At 47.7% G+C, this 19785-nt stretch overlaps 1 protein-coding gene across 1 annotated transcript in view; it reads left to right on the top strand.

The window, feature by feature from the left end:
• The window catches only part of COL22A1 (collagen type XXII alpha 1 chain), a 200630-nt gene extending 181604 nt beyond the window's left edge, over positions 1 to 19026 (top strand). Inside the window, exons 56-64 of the mRNA XM_069005532.1 lie at positions 90 to 143; positions 2568 to 2639; positions 4416 to 4451; positions 5269 to 5313; positions 5596 to 5775; positions 15288 to 15354; positions 17136 to 17318; positions 17679 to 17756; positions 18720 to 19026. Of these exons, the coding sequence (XP_068861633.1) occupies positions 90 to 143; positions 2568 to 2639; positions 4416 to 4451; positions 5269 to 5313; positions 5596 to 5775; positions 15288 to 15354; positions 17136 to 17318; positions 17679 to 17756; positions 18720 to 18907 (903 nt within the window). The 3' untranslated portion in view covers positions 18908 to 19026. The remainder of the gene's footprint in view (positions 1 to 89; positions 144 to 2567; positions 2640 to 4415; positions 4452 to 5268; positions 5314 to 5595; positions 5776 to 15287; positions 15355 to 17135; positions 17319 to 17678; positions 17757 to 18719) is intronic.
• The last annotated feature ends 759 nt before the right edge of the window (positions 19027 to 19785 follow it).

The following is a 19785-nucleotide window of genomic DNA, read 5'->3' as shown; positions in this document are numbered from 1 at the left end:
ACTAAAGAAATCCCTGCTGATGTAGGTGTAGCTGGATATTTCTAGTTTTAGCATGCATTACATCACTAATTTTTTTCCTTTTGACACAGGGCAAGAATGGATTGCCTGGATCTGCAGGAGAACCTGGCCCAGCAGGTATCCCAGTAAGTACCACAAAGGGAAATTTGTGCAGCCAGGAGAGGTCACTGATGAAGTGTAGGTAGAATGGATTATGTGTAGCTGATTACCATCCCTGAGGCTTCCATGTCTGAGGATGGGTGATCTGAAAATCACTGTCTGGCCACAACTTTGAAGGGGGTTTGGCTACAGTCCTGGAATTGAGATGCTAGCTGGGTCATCACTTTTCCCAGTGAAAGTTAAGTATTCACAGCAAATGGAAATGATTGATTGCCTAGCATGGAAAAAAGATTGGCATGCCTCATCTTAACCAGTAGATTTAATTTTGCCAAGCAGGGAGCGTGCAGCCAGCAGAGAGTTGTCACAAGGAAGGAGAGGGCCTCGGGGAGCTGGCAGGCTGCCATTGAGGAATAGTGGCAGCAGAAAAATCCTCACAGGCACTTGGGGAAAGAGCAGACAGTGGGCAGTAAACCAAGATCGGAAAGCAGAATGAAACTCCCCTGAGGCCATCCTGTGGGGAAGAACAGCTTGGAAATGAAGAGCTGTAAGAAGGACAGTGAGGAACTGGTGGTTTGGTTGTTTTATCTGTTTTTTTTTTTTATTCTGTTCTGATGCTGAAAATCGTCCAGAATTCAGCAAATCCATGCAAATATTCCTTTGTGCCCAGTAGCATCTATCGCAATGCAGGGCTCTTTGCCCATGGAGACAGTAGAGCTTGCTGGACTGTTGGATTAATAGGGAAACAAAGGCAGAGCAGGAGGAATGTGAAAAGCTGCAGCAGGACTTCACTCTTGCAATGCCATAAAGCCACTCCAGCCTCGCCACAGACTTGTGCCCTGATGAGGCATCTGCAGGGATGTCTCAGAGAAGCAAATACCACCTTTCTGTGTGGGGAGGTGGGACAGGGTGGTGCAGTCTGACAGCCCTTTGGCATCAAACAATAAGTGCCACACGCTTTTTGTCCTTGACATAAACTCTTCTTACCTTCCTGGGACTGCTACCATTGCTTCTTGCCCCATGGATCCTTGCTCTTGCCTTTTCAAACTTCTTTTCTTCTTTTTGTTACACCCACCCCTGTTCTCAATTCCTATCACCACTTTTTTACCTTCTGGGTCTTTATCAGGTCACTGTGGCTTTGGGATGCCTTGTGAATGCCAAGTGGGGATTATTATTTTAATCATCACAGTGTTATCACAATACCTATACGATGTGACCCAGGGACTCACCGGGCAGCTTCCTGCACAAACAGCACCACAGCAGCATTTGCTCCAGAGGATTTAGAGTCCAAAAATAACATAGGAGATTGAAAAAGGATAAAATCAGATGGATGAGGAAGGGGAAACAATGAGACAGTGTTGGTCAGCAGAACAGACAGTCATCTCATCATTATCTTTCTCTGTCATTAAAATGAATCCTCTCCTTTTCATAAAGGTTATTATGGGAAGTATATCCTCGTGCTGTACATAAATCCATTTATTTTGAAATGCACTAATTTCCTTTACCGTGTAGTGTGACAAGCCAATATTTTATATTTCTATTTTGAAAAAAAGGAGATGTGAGGAAGGTTATCATGGTAACAAAGATGAATTTTTTTTCCCACCTTCAACATTGCTGACTTGTAATCACAAGGTAAAACTTGTCAGGAGCTTTCTCCTTTTGCATTTGCTGTTTGACAGTGCCCATCACAATTCACAATGCTCATGCTTAAGCCCACACACAGCAACACAGTCCAGCCCCTGAAGTCTCCAGGGCAATTTGCACACCCCAAATCCATGTGCTTTGTTCTTGTCAGGCTCATTGGTGCTCACTTTGCACAAGTTTTACCCTGAGAAGAAAAAGGGCTATGTTCTGAACTGAAAATGTAGGGGACAAATTTGTGAAAGGAAAGGTTAAAATAAGAGTTAAAACCAGAAATGTGCATGACATGGTTCTGTGTCATGAACTGTCATTTAAACTGCCCTATCTGTAAGGAAAAAGGGACAGTTTGACTGAATATCACAAGAGATAAGTGAAAGACAGACATTTTATAAATTGAGCCTGGAAATAAAGGCAGAGGAGAAGCCCTGTAAGTGTCTGTTGGTTGTATTCTCAGATGTGAGCAGTATGACCACCTGCGCTGTTTCCCTGTCCTCACCCATTACAGCATTTCTGCTCTCAACACCCCCTCAATAAGCCATGTGGTACCACAACAACCATGGAACACGGCTCCTGCCCCTGCCATAATTGTCCCTTCCTTTTTGTTTTCTCCCAGGGACCCTGTGTAGCTTGTTAATAACACAACCATGGTGCCTGCAACCTGCTTTTCTAAAATACTTTGTTCTTCCTTGTCAGTTTTGGGAGTCTTGCTGCTAAAGTGAAATTTCCCAGTTCCAGCATATCTGTAAATGAAGTCCCTGGGAAAGAGGTGTTGGGGAAAGGGCTGCTAGTGTCTGTCTCATTTCTGTCCTAAGGGTCCCAAAGGAAATAAAGGAGAAACAGGCAGCCCAGGACTCCCTGGCTTTATAGGACCCCGAGGACCACCTGTAAGTATGTCTGGGGATGGATTAGATCCTCTCTTTACCTGCTTTTAAGTGTTAGACTGATGAAGATGGGACACGGTCATCTTCATTTAGGTAAAATTAAAATTAAGCAGGAGATCTGAAAAATCCAGAAGCCATATAATTTTACTTCCAAAGGAAACTGGACTGCAAAAATACATTTTTCATATCGATAAACAACCGTAATCTCATGTATGGAGCTGATATCTGTCTGTCAGCCCTGATAATGTGTGCATTAATCAGACTGCTTCAACAGTCTTCTTAATACAGGTATGGGGTATTTAAGTTCTCAGACTATACCTCTGCATGAACCTTAGATGGACTAAATAAGGAAATTGTGAGTGCTGATAATAATACAGATATTTCTGATATTTGCTATTCTGAGGGAAATTCCTTTGTTGCCAGCAACAGAAATACATTGCAATTAAAGCATTCCTATATCTCCTGAAGTGATCTAAAATAATAAATAATAAACCTATACACATGACAATATCACAGCCTCAGAATCCAATATCTTTAGACCCTTCAAGGTGAGTAAAAGATGTTAAATTCCACTGGAAGAATGGAAAAGATAAATGCTAGGTAATTTTTTTTTTTATTTCTAGATCTGTTGTGACAAAAAATGAGATATAAAAGATTTTTGTGTGGCTCTAGCAGATCTGAATCTTTCACAGGGTGGTTCTTCTTTCCTTCTGTATTTTTGAATATTTTTTTAATAATTGAAAGGGATCTTTGGGATGAAAAGAAGAGAAAGAAATATTTCTCTGGACAATTAATTTTAAGCAGCAAACATGGTGGCCATTTAAAACTGAAGTGGCCCTAAGGAAAACTCGAGTGAGTTTAATGCAGCCTAATTTGGATCACACATCTCTGATTAGTTTCATTCCTCATGGATATGTGTATGGATGCTAACACAGCTGAAGATGTTTCCAGGGGGAAATATCACCTGCATGCGTGTTATAGGTATGATCATGTGTGTTGATTGCAAACAGACATAGAAAGATGAATTTTTCCATTTATGATACGGGAAAGTGGCCAGAATTTCAGCAATAACTAGCTTAATGTTCGTTTTGCTTTATCTGCAGTTCAGGACTGCAGTGACTTTTTTTTTTCATTGAAATGCTAAAATGGAAACTGCATTGTCTAATTATCACATTAAAAATGCAGAGAAAATAATTTAAATAAATATATATAAATAATTCTACGAGGGTGCTTATTCAAACTGAGATTATTTAAGAAAGTTCTGAAAGAACAGGTGAGCACTCAGGCTTAAAATTCCTTTATCACTGCCTCTGTATGTGTTTTTCCAGCTGGTGTAATACAAGATGGTACTTCTACCTACAAAATTTACTTAATTTACATCTTCAGATTCTTATGGGTATAATGCTGGTGCTTCTTAAGTTTAACAACACCATATAAAGTGTATGAAGCTTTGGGAAGTGTTGGTAAGAAAAAGGAACAAAATTTTTTGAAAGCAGGAACACACTTCCAGTGAAACATCTGCCCTCAGCTGGTTTGTTAGAAATTACTTCCTGTTATTTATGCTTACATGGGATGCAAATTCACTAAAAATTGCTTTCCAAATAGCAGGACGTGTCTCTCCAGGAATGACCAATAGCAGTAGGATAAGGACAAATCATGCAAACCTGCTAATTTGTAGAAGAAAACTTGTTAACAGAAAGCAAGACTTGCAGTTATTAGGTGGAGTCTTTCTTCCAACTCCTCCAGTGCAATGCTCAATTCACCTTCTGTGTGTCTTAGGGAGAACCCGGAGAAAAAGGTCCTCCTGGAAAAGAGGTAAGTTAAATTCCCAGTTGTTTCAATATAGGGCTGGTGTCACAGGGAAAAAAATTATCAAGGGTGTTACCAGGGCTGCAACAAATTGTTTTTTTTTTTCATAGAATGGTTTGGCTTGGAAGGGATCTTAAATATCATCTATTTCCACCCACCCTGCCAGGGGCAGAGACACCTTCCACTAGACCAAGTTGCTCAGAACCCCATTCAACCTGACTTTCAACCATTCTCAACTTTTCTGGGCAACCTGTTTCAGTGCCTCACCACCCTCCTAGTGAAAAATTTCTACCAAATATCCTACCCTCTCAGATTGTGAAGCCATTTCCTCTTGTCCTATCACTACAGTCCCTGAAAAAAGGTTTGTCCCCATCTTTCTTATAAACCCCCTTTTAGTACTGGAAGGGGCTCAGAACCTTCTGTCCTTCAGGCTGAACGACCCCAGCTCTCTCAGCCTGAATCCACAGCAGAGGTGCTTCAGCTCTCTGAGCATCTTCGTGACCTCATCTGAACTTGCTCCAACACATTCATGTCCTTGCTTATATTCTGGCACCAGAACTGGACACAGCACTTCAGGTGGGGTCTCACTAAAGGGGAGTGGAGGGGGAGAATCACTTCCCTCAACCTGCTTGTCATGCCTTTTTTTTTTTTTTTCCTTTCAATTGTTGATAATTGAGATCAAAAGGGAAAGCTCTCAGGAAACTGTCACTCTGTCATGAAAATAAATTTTCCTCAGGTCACAGGAGTCATTACAAAGGTGTTTGGTTCATTATTTACTCTCATTATGGATGGTTCTTTTATGTTTACCTTTATTTTGTTGCAGGGTGCACCAGGAAAACAGGGTGCAATTGGCTCCAAAGGAGAGAGGGTAAGATAAAGAATTTAACTAGTTTTTTCATTACATTGAAATAAAGAGAGCTATTTTGAGTTAGTGGCTGGGGGTAGGGGTCATTCAAAAGTGAAGCCAGTGCTTCCCAGTCTCCCAGGTCTCTCTTTAATCATTCTCTGTCAGTAATAATTTGTGGATCATTTGTAGTGCACCAGATATTGTACTCAGGAACTTTGCCAGCTCAGCTGTGAGTGTTTCTCTCTTTAGAAATCAGAAGTTTGCCTCTTATTTTGTGGTGGTAATGTCATTCTTTTCACTTAGGGTGAGCCTGGTTTCAAAGGTGAAAAAGGCCCTCAAGGAGAAAAGGGACCTCCAGGTGATCCCGGGATACCTGGTCATAAGGGTCATCCAGGACTGATGGGTCCCCATGGACCTCCAGGAGACACTGGGCAAGTTGGACCTCCTGGTCCTCCGGGACAGCCAGGATTTCCAGGACCAAGGGTAAGATTGCCAGAGAAAGGCTTTGTACAGTAATTTTCCTGCCACAGGGATCAGAGAAGTGCCTCAGAGTACATTGAGGCTGACAGAAACTGGAGCAGGAGCGTGTTATAATGGGGAGGCAGCACTTTTAGCTCTTGATACCTGTAAAGGAGAGCTATAGCACATCTCAGGGAATCATGGAATCATAGAATGGTTTGGATTAGAAGAAACCTTAAAGACCATTTAGTTCCAACCCCCTGCCATGGGCAGGGACACCTTCCACTAGACCATGTTGCTCCAAGCTCCATCCCACCTGGCCTTGGACACTTCCACGGATGGAAGTTGGGGAAGGCTTGTGGGGTTGTTGACTTGCCCTTTCAGGGGAGCTGAGTAATCCAGACCCATGGCCAGTTGCTGACACCTTTTACCCTTAAATGCCTAAATCAGGTCCTGTCGTGGTGGCCATGGCATTAGAGTCCAAAAAGAAATTTTTCTATAAGGGCAATAATGTGTAGCACTTCATAGAGAGGACTAACACCTTCCTTTGCTGCTGGTTGTTGTGAGAGACAAAATGCTGAGCCACGGAAAGGTCACCGCTCTATTCCTGGAAATCCAGGAGTCAGCTCATCAGAATTCATGAAATACTATTTCTGTTTAATATTCTCCCTCTTTTTTTTCCCCCCTGTTGGGAAACAATTTCACTACTGAGAATGCCTGAGGGTGTTGTATGTAGCAGAATGAGAAAAACTACCAACAGCAGTGAAGCCATTGCGCCCATCCTGAGAATGAATTTGAGATCATCTCAGAGGAGAATAAACAGAGAATAATCTCTGATGTAAAAGCTAGCTAAATTTTAGACAAAGCATTTCTTTGTGTGTGAAATCAAGTGATGATTATGGAAACTTAATTTAAACAATAGGGTTAAAACTTGAAAAGATAATTTGTAAGCCTTTAAAGTATGGTCCACAATTATGTTTATTTACTGGGATATACACTAACAGCCATCAAAAACAGTTAGTACTTAATGACAAAATTGTTTCTTTTGTCACCAGTGACACATCTTTTTCTCATGCAAAATTTGTGTCAGGAAGGAGGCAGCAAATAGACCAACTCTGTATTTATCAGCAATGTTATTGATTAAGACTGAAATGTCGCTTAGTTATTTAATAAAATCTCCTTTTCTTAATGAAGAAAACCTTCTGACTCAGAAGAGCTCACTAGGTTTTTGTAAATATAGAGGACACAAACTGCATCTTGTATGTTAAAACAGTGTGAGGGAAAAGTAACACTTTTGCAAGCAGCTCATTCACAAAAGAAGGCAGTCTTTAGGTTGACCAGAAGTATTTTCAAAACTGACAGAAATGCAAGGAATAATTTTTGCCAAAAAAATGAAAAGTGTATTTCAGGTGGAGCATCTCACTTTCTGATTTACAGAGAAAAACATTTGCTCTTGCTACTTGAGAATGGTTTATTGTTTAAATGTAGCTACATTTTTTCTTTTGAGTTTTTGCAAAGGCAAGAGCCTGGCTACCTTAAAACCTATTTTTTTTTTTTTTTATCATTTACTTGGAAAGACGCAATTGAAAAAATTCTTCCACCCATCAAAAATGGTTTCATAATAGTTTTAGTTGCATCATCTAGAGTTGTTGTTCACATTACTTTGAGTTTTTACAGCTATTACCACTGTACAACAGCAACAGCACAAAAGAACTAAGAGAAATGATGAAAGATACTGTGCCTTGGGGGCTGGGTAGGGGGCCAAGGCAAGGCAGCCACATACCCTGTCTCCCTTCAACAGTCTGAAGTCAGGCAAAACCTTGTACTGGTTTGGAAGAATAGGTATCATATGCATAAACTGGCTTCTGTTTCCTGAGATAAGGCCTGGTGGCAGGGGATGCATCCAATATGAGTGCTTTTAGCAAGTACAGATACCCAGCATTAGTACCCTGGGGGCACATGTAAATCTCTCTGTGAGGAAACATACCATGATGAAAAGGAACATGGGATTTCCACTGTGATCGGATAGAGCAGAGATGTCTCCTAATGTGATTTCTATTACTGGTCCTATGAGCTCATAGGAAGGAGATTTTCTCAAGGATGGAGATGGAAACAGTGCTGCAACTAGTGCCCTCAGACCAGGCTGCCTGCTTAAACCACAGAACCCATAGTTTACTAGAAGCTGGAGATTGAGGTGCCTTTGACTCTGTCTCCCAGAACACATTCCTGGAAAAGCCGTCAGCCCAGGGCTTGGGCAGGTGCACTCTTTGCTGGCTTAAGAACTGTCGGGATGGCCAGGCCCGGGGAGTCGCAGTGAATGGTGCCACATCCAGTTGGTGTCCGGTCAGTAGCGCTGTCCCCTGGGCCCAGTCCTTTTCAGTATCTGTCCTGCTGATGTGGCCAAGGGCATCGAGCGTACCCTCAGTAGCAAATTTGTGATGATACCAAGGTGGGTGGGGATGTCGATGCCCTGCAGGGTAGGAAGGCTCTGCAGGGGTACGTGGACAGGCTGGCTGGATGGTGTGAGACCAGCAGGATGAGATTCAAGGAGAGCAAGGCCTGGGTCCTGCCCTTGTCTCCCAACAAGGCCCTGCAGTGCTCCAGGCTGGGGGCAGAGTGGCTGGAAAGCTGCCCAGCAGGAAAGGCCCTGGGGGGTGCTGGCCGACAGCGGCCAAATGTGAGCCGGCGTGTGCCCAGCTGGGCAAGGAGGCCAGCAGCCTCCTGGCATTCTGTGTCAGCAATAGTGTGGCCAGCAGGATCAGGCTGGTGATTGTCCCTCTGTGCTGAGCACTGGGGAGGCCACAGCTCAAATGCTGTGTGCAGATGTGTGCCCCTGTTCAGATGCGATTAATGAGAGATGCCTCTGCCTGAATTACAGTGCCAAGGGGACCATCCACCAAAGTCAACAACAGGGATTTTATTTTACAATAAATGTGGGGTGGAGAGATAGAAAGGCATAGGAAAGAGGAGGGTGAGAAGGGAAGAGGGTGGTTGGGGTGGGGAGGGGAAGATCGGGGGTTGGAGGGTGTGGGGGACGAGCAGGGCTGGGGTGAGGTGGGGAAGAGAACAAACAGAAGAGAGTCCGAGATGCTCGGCTCCAGCAGCATCCCGTCGGTCCTTTGTCACCCCGCGCTTCTCTGCGCTGGGGGTGCCGGTGGTCCTTGTGGAGGTGAGGACCCCTGGGCTTTCATCCGGGGTTAACACCTTTCTGCAGTCCGTGTTGAGGGTATCCAGGGAAGCGTTTTCCGATTTGCCATGTGAAAGGAGGATGGGCTTTCCTTTGCCTGCAGTGCAGAGGCCCAAGGAGCATTTCTCAGCTCCTAATGCAGCCTGGGGGCAGGGGGGGATGCACCCCCACAATGCAGCCCGGGCCTAAAGTCAGCTTCTGTGGGATTTGCCAGGGCAGATCACCAGTCCTTCCTCTGGTGGCTGTCCCTGACCAGGCTGCCTGACAGTTGGCATGGGGGGTGAGGGGCTGGGGCCGGCAGCAGGACCGACCTTTGGCAACTGATTGCCTTGGGCACCATCCGTCCATCCATTCACCCATGCATGCATCGGTGCCTCCAGTGTTTGTCTCCCTCTCCAGTGCTGGTGCCTCCAGTAGCTGCCATTGCCCCTGGGAGCTGGGCATCCTCAGGGTGAGCCGGCATCTCTGGGGATCATCCCGGTGCTGGCAGTCGGGCTCACTCCTCCGGCTGCGTACTGCGGCAGCCGAAAGAGAAGAGCCGGTGCAGAGCCCGCCGGGCCGTCTTGACGATGGAGCGCCATCGCCGTGGGGCCGGGGGCTGCGTGACGGCTGCGCTGCCAGGGGGGGAAGCAGTAACCCTTTGTGCCAGGGGCTGGGCAGGCACCGGGCAAGCCCCTGCTGGCGCCCCAGCCCTGCAGGGCTTTTCCTGGGGAGGGGTGGCCTGGGCATGCCGAGCCTCCACGCGTGTTTCGTCGGCCTCGTCCACGGGTTCGGCAGGAGAGGCACAAACCGCAAACATCTTTGTGTTTTGGGGCAGTGCCGTGGGGAGAGGCTCGCTGTGCCCCTTGTCACAGGGATGGCTTTCTTTGTCCAGGAAGGAGAGGATGTCTCCAAACAGGTCTCCGTGTGTTTGGTCATCATCCTCTTCTTCCAGCTGTTGTGTTTGGATCTGCAGAAGGTCCTTTAACACGTCCTCAGTCCCCATGCAGAGCAGCTTGTCATGTTCAGCTTGCTGTGGTGGCTTACGAGTTGCCCTCTCCTCACAGGAGCCTCCAGATGAAGGAGAAGCTGGGAAGCCTGATGTCTCCTCAGGCTGTGATGTGGGGGGAGGCTGGCTTTTCCTCTCATCCCAGGGATAACTGTCCAGGGCAGAAGCCACTGGCTCTTCTTTTTTGTCTTGCGGCTGGAGAGACAAGGTGCTCTCTGGCTCTCTGTCCCTCTCTCCTGCCACTTCTCTGTCAGGGAGCTGTTCTTCCTCCCACTTTTCCTGTAGCCCCTTGACGAGAGCATTACAAGACAGCGAGTCATCAGAGACGGGGCACAGGTCGGCCAACAACTGGTCAAGAGACACAAGCTCTGAGGAGCTTTCTGTCTCTCCTGCGGCGTCTTTGGTCACGCTGCAGGTGCTGTGCGGCACCAAGGGACCTGCAGCTGGCTCCAGGGTGGGACTCCATGGATCCCTGATGACGCAGCTGGACGTCATGGGGCCTTCTTTGTCGTCCAGGGAGGAGAAGATGGCTCTAAACTTCTCCTCATACACTTTGTCTTCCAGCTCCTCCAGCTGCTCTGTCTTTTTACGGAGAAGCTGCATCAAAGCATCCTCATCCTCTGGGCACAGCTGCTTGCGACGCGCAGTTGGCTCGGCTGGCCAACACGTTCCCTGCGCCCCTTGGCGGGCACTCAACCACTTGAGAGTGCTTGAGGTGGACCTGAGGGACCTGTTCTCACGCAGATACAGGGCGAGGTCTCTAAACAGGTCACTGCAGGTGTTGCCACCGTGCCCCTCCTGCACCTTGATGAGCTCCTCTGTCTCAGAGTGCCCCAGGTGCTTCCAAGCTGGCTGGGTCCCAGTGCGGATCTGCGCTTTGTGTGCGGATTGCACCGATGGCAGGCGAAGGCCCTGCCTTGCTGCTGACCCTCGCCAGAACCCTTCAGCAGCAGGGCTGCTGTCCGGGGAAGGTGTTTCCCAGGCCCTGTCAGCAGCCATAGTGCCCCATGGAGCAGGTGGCACAAGCTGTCGGTGGCCGCTGGCCATGGGGCCCCCGGACCGTGCTCTGCGTCTGGGAGAAGACCCCGAGGCTGCTGCTGCTGCTGGCAGAAAGGGCAGCTTGACCTTTGCTGAGGCTGCTCTTGGCAGTTTAGGGCTGAGCCGTGTCACTGTCAATGGAGGGCCGTGGAGAGGCGGCAAGTCTGACACGGACAATCTTTGTGGCCGTGTGACTGTGCCGCTGCGGGGCAGGGAGTGCCCGCCCTCCAGGCTGTCCTGCATGTCACGTCCTGGGGATCTTCCTGAGGTGACTGGTCTGGGGAACAGTCTGTCCATGTAAAGGGGTGTGACGGTCTTCCAGGTGACCTGTGGTGCCTCCTGTGGCTGCCTCTGGGTCACCTGTGGGAAGCAGGAGGAGGCACAGGATGGAGGTGGCTGTGCGGGAACAGTGTCCCCCACATGCCAGCCAGCCCGGCCCTGGCCCCGAGGCAGGTGCTGGCCACGGCAGCCAGGCTGGGCTGGGTTCCCAGCTGCGCTCGCTGCCTCTGGGGCATTGCTGTGCCTTGCCCATGCCAGCACTGGCCCCTCCGCAGAGCAAGGCCTGGTGCCAGGCCTGGCTGTCTCTGCCCCAGGGCTTTCCCCGGCTCCCACTGCAGCCTCTCCCTCCATCCCTGTCCCTCACCTGCCGCCACGTGTACAGCAGTGGCTGCCCCTCACAGGGGTGCCTGTGAGCATTCGCCTGCTGCTGATTTGACATCTTGAGGGTGCTTTGCCAAACACTGGCCACAAGCCCCCAGGGGAGCTGCTGCCTCCTGAGAAGTTGCTGCCTCCAGAGAAGCTGCTGCCTCCTCAGAGAGCTGCTCTCCTGGGAGTGACCGCTGCAGGGACTTGGAGCCCCCAGGGTCACAACACTGACCCACAATGGTCACAATGGCCTCTGGGCACGATGCCACCGCGGGTCACAAAGGCCTGGTGGGCACGGCCGCCCCTTGTCCCAAAGGCCTGGCGGTTTCCATGGAGCCGCCCCTGGTCACAAAGGCCTTTGTTAGGCCTTTGCCCCTCAACTTTGCTTACACTTGTTCTTCTCCCAATGACCTGCACCTCTCTGTCGTCCCACCTTGTATGTTCCTCCTCTAAACATCCCCAAAGAAGCCCTGTACCATGCCAAAGTGCTTTTCCCACCCAGCCCACCATGTGCCTCAGCTGTTGACCCCAACCTCAGGTAGAAAGATCATCAGGAAGGCAAAAAATCTGTTTGAATTTAATCTGGCCACCACTGTAAAAGACAATGAAAAGTCTTTGTTTAAAAAGATTAGGAATGCAGCAGTGCCAAGGCAAATGGCTCTTCTTTAATCAATGCGGGGGTGAGGGGAATACGGTCACAATGGACGAGGAAAAGGCTGAGGTGCAGAATTCTTTCTTTTCCTCCATCTCCTCCAACAATCAGATGGGTTATCTGGAGGACCAGCAGTCAGCTGAGCTGGCACACAGGGACGGGGAGCAGGCCAGACTCCTGAAATCCCGGAGGGAGTTGTTAGTGACCTACGGAGCCACTTAAACAGTGACAAGTCACTGGGCCTGGCCTGGAGTCTCCCAAGGGTGCTGAGGGAGCCACGGAAGAGGTCGCTAAGCCACTCTCCCGTCCTTTATTATCATCATTCCTGGCCAGTCGGGGAGGTCCCAGATGACTGCAGGTGCCGCTGTGACGCCCAAGAAGGGCCGGAGGGAGGACGAGGGGAACTGCAGGCCTGTCAGCCTGACCTCGGGGCCCGGCAGGGTTCTGGAGCAGATTGTTGTGAGTGGGATCGCACAGCCCAGAGAGGGGAACCGAGGGATCAGGCCCAGCCAGCGTGGGTTTAGGAAAGGCAGGTCCTGCCTGAGCAATGTGTTATTCTTTGAGAAGTGCGTGACCCGCCTCAAGGCTGAGGGAAAAGCTGTGGATGGGGTCTCCCTGGACTTGAGCAAAGCCTTTGACTCCGTCTCCCACAGCACAGGGGAAAGCTGGAAAAGCCGTCAGCCCAGGGCTTGGGCAGGTGCACTCTTTGCTGGCTTAAGAACTGTCGGGATGGCCAGGCCCGGGGAGTCGCAGTGAATGGTGCCACATCCAGTTGGTGTCCGGACAGTAGCGCTGTCCCCTGGGCCCAGTCCTTTTCAGTATCTGTCCTGCTGATGTGGCCAAGGGCATCGAGCGTACCCTCAGTAGCAAATTTGTGATGATACCAAGGTGGGTGGGGATGTCGATGCCCTGCAGGGTAGGAAGGCTCTGCAGGGGTACGTGGACAGGCTGGCTGGATGGTGTGAGACCAGCAGGATGAGATTCAAGGAGAGCAAGGCCTGGGTCCTGCCCTTGTCTCCCAACAAGGCCCTGCAGTGCTCCAGGCTGGGGGCAGAGTGGCTGGAAAGCTGCCCAGCAGGAAAGGCCCTGGGGGGTGCTGGCCGACAGCGGCCAAATGTGAGCCGGCGTGTGCCCAGCTGGGCAAGGAGGCCAGCGGCCTCCTGGCATTCTGTGTCAGCAATAGTGTGGCCAGCAGGACCAGACTGTTGATTGTCCCTTTGTGCTGGGCACTGGGGAGGCCACACATCATATCCTGTGTCCAGTTCTGGGTGCCCCATTTGTGAGAAATGGGACAACTCTTAGTTAAAAATTAAAACATTTTATTAAAAATGGAAAGACTGAAAAATTGCAAAAATTAGCAAAATATAAAAATTTGGGATCATATGGCTTGGTAGACTGTATGCCCCAGGAGTGCAGGGATTTTTGATCTTCTTGCTGAAACAGCACTGGACCTTAGGTAGAGAAAAAGGGCTTGCAGTGCTAGGCTGGCCTTTGGCCGGCCCAAAAGCAAAAAAAAAAAAAAAAAATTACTAGAAGTTCCTTGTTAGGAATACGCCTTTCCAGCACTGAACTCCACCTCAGCAAGGCTGGAGAGAAGGGGGGTGCCTTTCTCGGGTGCCTTGTTTTATAGTGCCTTTGCTCCGCCCACAGCCCGCCCACAGCCCACCCCTTCGGTTTAAGGTGATTGGTGTTTTCCCTTTGACAGATTATCTGTCCACCAATGGCTCATCCTTGTCAGAGGAGTGGTATTAGTTAAGAGTCATTAAAATTCAGGTTGCCATGGAGCTTACAGGGTAATGGCCATGGGGGCTGGGCTGTTTGTTGGAACTGGGGTTTTGAAATCTGCCTTGGAACCAAAGTACAAGTAAAAACATAAAAAAATACATCCAACACATCTTAAAACACTTGTAAAAGTATACCGTAAACACAGGAAGATAACTCTTATGGTGTACAAGTGATTAATGGCACTTAAGTTTTGGCACCTGGGCTGATGGGTTAATTTTAACATTCAATTTAAAAATATTTAACTCAAAATTAATTAATTAAAGCACTTAATATGCAAAGACCAAGCACAAATAGGGATTTCATGTATGACACCAGTTCAGGAAGGACAGCAGGTTCTGGGGCGGTTTTGGAGAAGGGAACAGAGATGGTGAAAGGTCTGGAGCACAACTCCTGTGAAGACTGAGCGTGCTGGCTTTGTTCAGCTCAGAGGAAGGGAGGCTCAGGGGGGATTTTATTACTCTCTGTAACTGTCTAAGAGGAGGATCTATCTATGTGGGGATCAGTCTCTACTCCCAGACAACTAATGGTAGGACAAGAGGACATAGTCTCAATCTGTGCCAGGGAGGTTTAGGTTGGACATTAGGAAGAATTTCTTCACAGAAAGGGCAATTAAATATTGGAATGGGCTGCCCAGGGAAGTGGTGGAGTCACTGTCTCTGGAGATGTTTAAGGAAAGACTGGACGTGTCATTCAGTACCATAGTTTACTTGACATGGTGGTGTTCAGTCAAAGGTTAGACTTTATGATCTCAGAGGTCTTTTCCAGTCTAATTGATTCTGTGATTGTTTTGAATCCCTTTACATTCCTCTTTTAGGCAGACCCTGCAGCCCTGTGTGTGCTGTGGGTGATGACATGGCACCTGCTGAGCCCCTTGTGGAGGGCTTAGTTTGCGCATCATAGAACCACAGAGTGTTTTGGGTCGAAGGGACATTAAATATCATCTAGTTCCAAGCACTGCCCCCCCCCCCCCCCCACCATAGGCATTGATGCCATCCACTATATCAGGTTGCTCCAAAGCCCACCCAACTTGCCTTGAACACTTCCCAGGCTGGGGTATCTGCAGTTTCTCAGGGCAAACTGTTCCAGTGCCTCGCCACCCTCACAGTAAAGAATTTCTTCCCAACATCTAAATCTTTCCTCTTTCAGTTTAAAACTGTTCCCACTATCTGGGAAGTTCCTATCACCATCTGATCCCTTGGCTGTGATTATCTTGTCTCATCACTGTGATTCTGACTCTTTAGGGAGAACCCCCATCTCTAGAGACTTTGAGGAGACTCATCCAAGAGGAGTTATCCAAGCAGCTTGATGGTAAGTAATGAGTACCAGGAAGCCAGAAGATGGATCTGAGAGTACGAAAGATGCTTTCCATAGCTATGCTGGCATCTGAACTTCTGCTTAAGGAAGGTAGCATTGCAGCAAGCTTGCTTGGAAGATGTGTAAAAGGAAATGTGCTTTACGATTCCCCAAGCTTTAATGTTCCCAGCAATAGCACAGAAAGTAATCAGAGTAGATCATAAACTTGCTTTTGAGGTCCCAACTGGAGAAGAAATATTCCTGATTTTTGTCTGTGACTTGTGATACTCACCTATATAAGAACAGGGGCTGGAGGGAATGTGGGCTGCTGTTTCTCTCAAAGTATGTGAGTTACAGACCACTACTGATGCCATTGACAGTGAGATGCAAAGCTGTAGTCCTTCTCACACAGCTCTTGAAGCAGCTGACACACAGGTGCTAACATTTTGCTCCATGCTAAAGATCACAGGTAAATGGAGTGATTGTTTCACAGATTTTATTTACACACTCTCAGTCTTCAATATCCACACCAGTCTAAAATAATTTAAAATTTAGGATTAATGAAGAGAAGATAGAAAGAGAAGATCCTCTGTTCTGGAGGATGTTTGTGATGCTGAGTGTGTTTTATGAGCTCCCAAGGTTGTTTTTGTGGTGTAACCCCAGCCAGCAGCCAAGGCCCATGCAGCCACTCACTCACTCCCCTACCAGCGGGACTGGGGAGAGAATCAGAAGGGTAAAAGCTGGATAACTCATGGGTAGAGATAAAGACAGTTTAATAGGGAAAGCAAAAACTGCCCAGAAACAAAGCAAAGCAAGGAATTAATTCCCTGCTTCCCATGGGCAGGCAGGTGTTCAGCCACCTCCAGGAGAGCAGGGCTCCATCACATGTAAAGGTGACTTGGGAAGTCAAACACCATCACTGCAAATGTCCCCCCCTTCTTTCTTGTTCCCCTACTTTATATACAGAGCATGATGTCACCTGGTCTGGAATATCCCTTTGGTCAGTTTGGGTCACCTACCCTGGCTGTGTCTCTTCCCAACCTCCCCTGCACCCCCAACTTCCTTGCCAATGTGGCAGTACAAAAAGCAGAAAAGGCCTTGGCTCTGTGTAGGCCCTGCTCAGCAATAACAAAAACATCTTTGTATTATCAACAAAAATCCAAAACACAGCCCCATACCAGCCATTGTGAAGAAAAATAACTCCACCCCAGCTAAAACCAGCATGGTTGTTCAGGGTCTTAGCACTGAAATGGCAGGCAGTGTGTGCCTGCCAGGAATTGCAGAATATGCTGTTACAGGGAGCTTAGTTACAGCTTCTGACTTCACAGCCAGAGATGGGTGCATTAGGCTTTAACTCCATGTGTGACATAGCCTGGAACAAGAAAAGCTTTCTCCCTACAGACCAGCCATGTAGTATCTCTGTGTAACAAAAGCAGTAGAAAAAGCCTCTCCTTCTCAGAGCAGCAGTGGTCCCAGTTTAACAGGTATCCACCACCTGCACAACTAAAGGAAGGGACATTTCAGATTTTTGGACGACAAGGAGCAGAGGATGAGAGAAAAGTTTATCATAAAGTATTAAATTTATGAGAAATTTAAAGCTACCAAGAAATGAGATTTAAATAATTTAGAGGGGATTAGGTAGTCACAATCATGGATTATGGTGGGACAACAAATGGTTGTCCCTGGAAAAGTAATCTGTGACAATACTTGGACTTTACTGATCCCCTGGTTCTGGCTCTCCATCTCTTGGAGCATAGTCCTTCTAGTCTAACCAACCCATTTCCCTCTCTTCACAGCAAAGTTGCCCTATATCCTGGCTCAGATACAGCCTGCACAGGTAAAAGCATCCCATGGCAGACCAGGACCTCCTGGTCCCCCTGGGAAGGAAGGACTTCCAGGAAGAACTGGCCCTCCAGGAGAGCCTGGCCGACCTGGACAGACTGGGTCTGAAGGGCCACCTGGACCAGCTGGTCCCAAAGGTGAGTGAAACTTGGTTGTTGGGGCAGTCCAGTAAAAGGATGTGTCCACTCCACTTTGGCATCCACCTTTCCTTTTAGTAGCATATAAGTAGTCCTCAAAATGCAGGTGTTGAAAGCGACCTCAGTCTGTTGAATCAGAGGTTTGAATCTGACCAGCAATTGCTGGTATGTTCCACCTCTGGCCAGAACTGGAGTGGGGCAAGTCTTCATTCCCACGTAATGTCCCCTTTCAGAGGACTGGCCACAATTAGGAACTATTTTTACCAAATATATTTGCTTCAGTGTGGATGAAAGACCTATAGTAGTGTTTTGTTCTGTAGACCACGCTCATCAGGTCATATTTTTTCTTTTCCTCTACAGGAGAAAGAGGAGCAAAGGGTGAGAAGGGAGACACTGGTATTGGCCAGAGAGGGGAAATGGGTCCTCCAGGAATTCCAGGTGTGTTAATCAGAACACCCCACAAAACACACCACTTAGAACCACTACCAGGACACAGGTGTACACAGGTGTCTGCTGTATTAGAGAGACAATCAGGATGATATAAGTACAATGTGCACAGTTTCTGTAGGATGTGGCCCAAAGGGAAGGACTGTATCACTGACATCATATCTCGCCACCTTTATTTCCTCAGCCTGATGGGTATAATGAACCATCTCAGTTACAGCTAAGTTAGCTGTCCTTTGGGACAAATACAAAGTGAAGCTTTAATTATTAGAAGTGAAGTAAGTGTTTTCTCTGTCCTTGGCAGAGTCTTCTTGTGACCAAGCTGAACCCAGAGTTTCAGGCAGCTTCAGATGTTATAAAAGGTCATATTGAACACCTGTGCCTTGGGGATACAGCTGCTTTGCGGGTACTGACAAAGCAGCAGCAAATATAGTTTGTCTGCAGTATGAAATTAGGAACCATTGATCAGTTTTGCCTTCACTGCTTTTTTGGGAAAGGAGCTATGGGAAGCCCTCATAACCCCATGGTTTGCATTTGGCAGACTGGCCTTGCATTGCCTTCAAATAACTGTGCACACTATGCTCTGCAACAATGAGTTGTCTCCCCAAGCTGGCTCTTGCCTCCAGCTTTCCCATCCTCACCTCCTCTCTGTGAGGACTGTATGTCATTAGTTGTCTCATGCAGCTTCACAACTTTAGTGTGGAGATAGAGGAAGAGCAGCCATAGCAGAGCCAAGTATCCTGAGGTTGCCATAGGGAATAGAAATCTTTATTTCCGAGGAGATGTTCTGGTTATATCCTTGAGATATATCCTGGCTAAATCCAAATCTATAGAAGCTGCTATCTGCATCCCAGTTTGGCAGCAAAGCCATTTCCTGTGACATTACACTGCTGAGTACTGCACCCTGGGGGTGTCACTCTGGTGTCACTCACCAAGGGCATTTTGTTTCTATTTCAGGCCTCCCAGGGGAGCCTGGTTATGCCAAAGATGGGATGCCAGGACCTCCCGGCCCTCAAGGTGAAGCCGGTGTGCCGGGTCTGGCAGGTCCCCAGGGACCCCCAGGAGCCAGTGGACAGTGTGACCCCTCTCAATGCGCTTACTATGCAAGCCTGGCTGCCCGGCCCTCCAACGTCAAAGGGCCATAGCGTGCAGGGAGCACCCCCAGACTTGTTTTGAAAACTTGAATTCCTCACACCTGCCAAGAGCTCTCCAGTGTTTTCAGCTGTGTTTCTTTCGCGGGAGGCCTTCTAAAGCCAACGAATGCTGCCGGTCGGTCAGATTATTTTTATGACTTATAATAATTATTATTATTATTATCTTTGATGTGATATGTGAACTTTTTTGTTTTGTTTTGTTTTCTCTTACATCAGGGCATATTAAAATGTTAAAAATAAGTGGTTTTTTTTCCTCTTTTGAAGAGCATGTAATAGTAATGCATTGTGTGACTGTTTATGCAAAACCATTCCAATGCCAAATTTTTCATCTGTTATCTGATTAATTCTTTCCAAAGCTTTATCCCTCACCCTTTCAACTGAAATCAAATCCTGCAGCCTGGGGCATTAACTGTGACACACAGGCACAGGATTGTTGGTGCTATTTGCCATCCACATGGAGGGGGAAGATAAAGCTATACCAAAGCTGGAAAAGGGGTCTTCAGTATATCCATCTCCCAATGGACAGACAATATTGAACAGCTAGTGTGTGCTTTCCAGAAGATCCCTGTTAAATTTAATAAGTGAATCAATATTCTATAGGAGCTACTTTTTTATGGAGTCATGTGGGATCTCCTGAAGAGACGACACAGATGATCTAAACCTCCTTGCTACTCTCTGTACTCAGAGATTTTGGTTCTAAGAAATGGAACTTATTTCCCTCTGTCAGGGAAATGCCTCTGCCAAAATCTTCAAGGTTTTCCTCTGTCATGTCAAGGATGCCAAATCCCCTGTGCACTGTCAGCACATGCACAGCTCCCCTACCATTGCTTCACCCAAATATCAGCCAGAGCAGCATAGAAAGTCCCCTG

This window comes from Aphelocoma coerulescens, chromosome 2, assembly GCF_041296385.1.
Source record: "Aphelocoma coerulescens isolate FSJ_1873_10779 chromosome 2, UR_Acoe_1.0, whole genome shotgun sequence".
NCBI lineage: Eukaryota > Metazoa > Chordata > Aves > Passeriformes > Corvidae > Aphelocoma > Aphelocoma coerulescens.
Note: the sequence above shows the minus strand (reverse complement) of the source record. Positions and strands in the feature narration are given on the sequence as shown.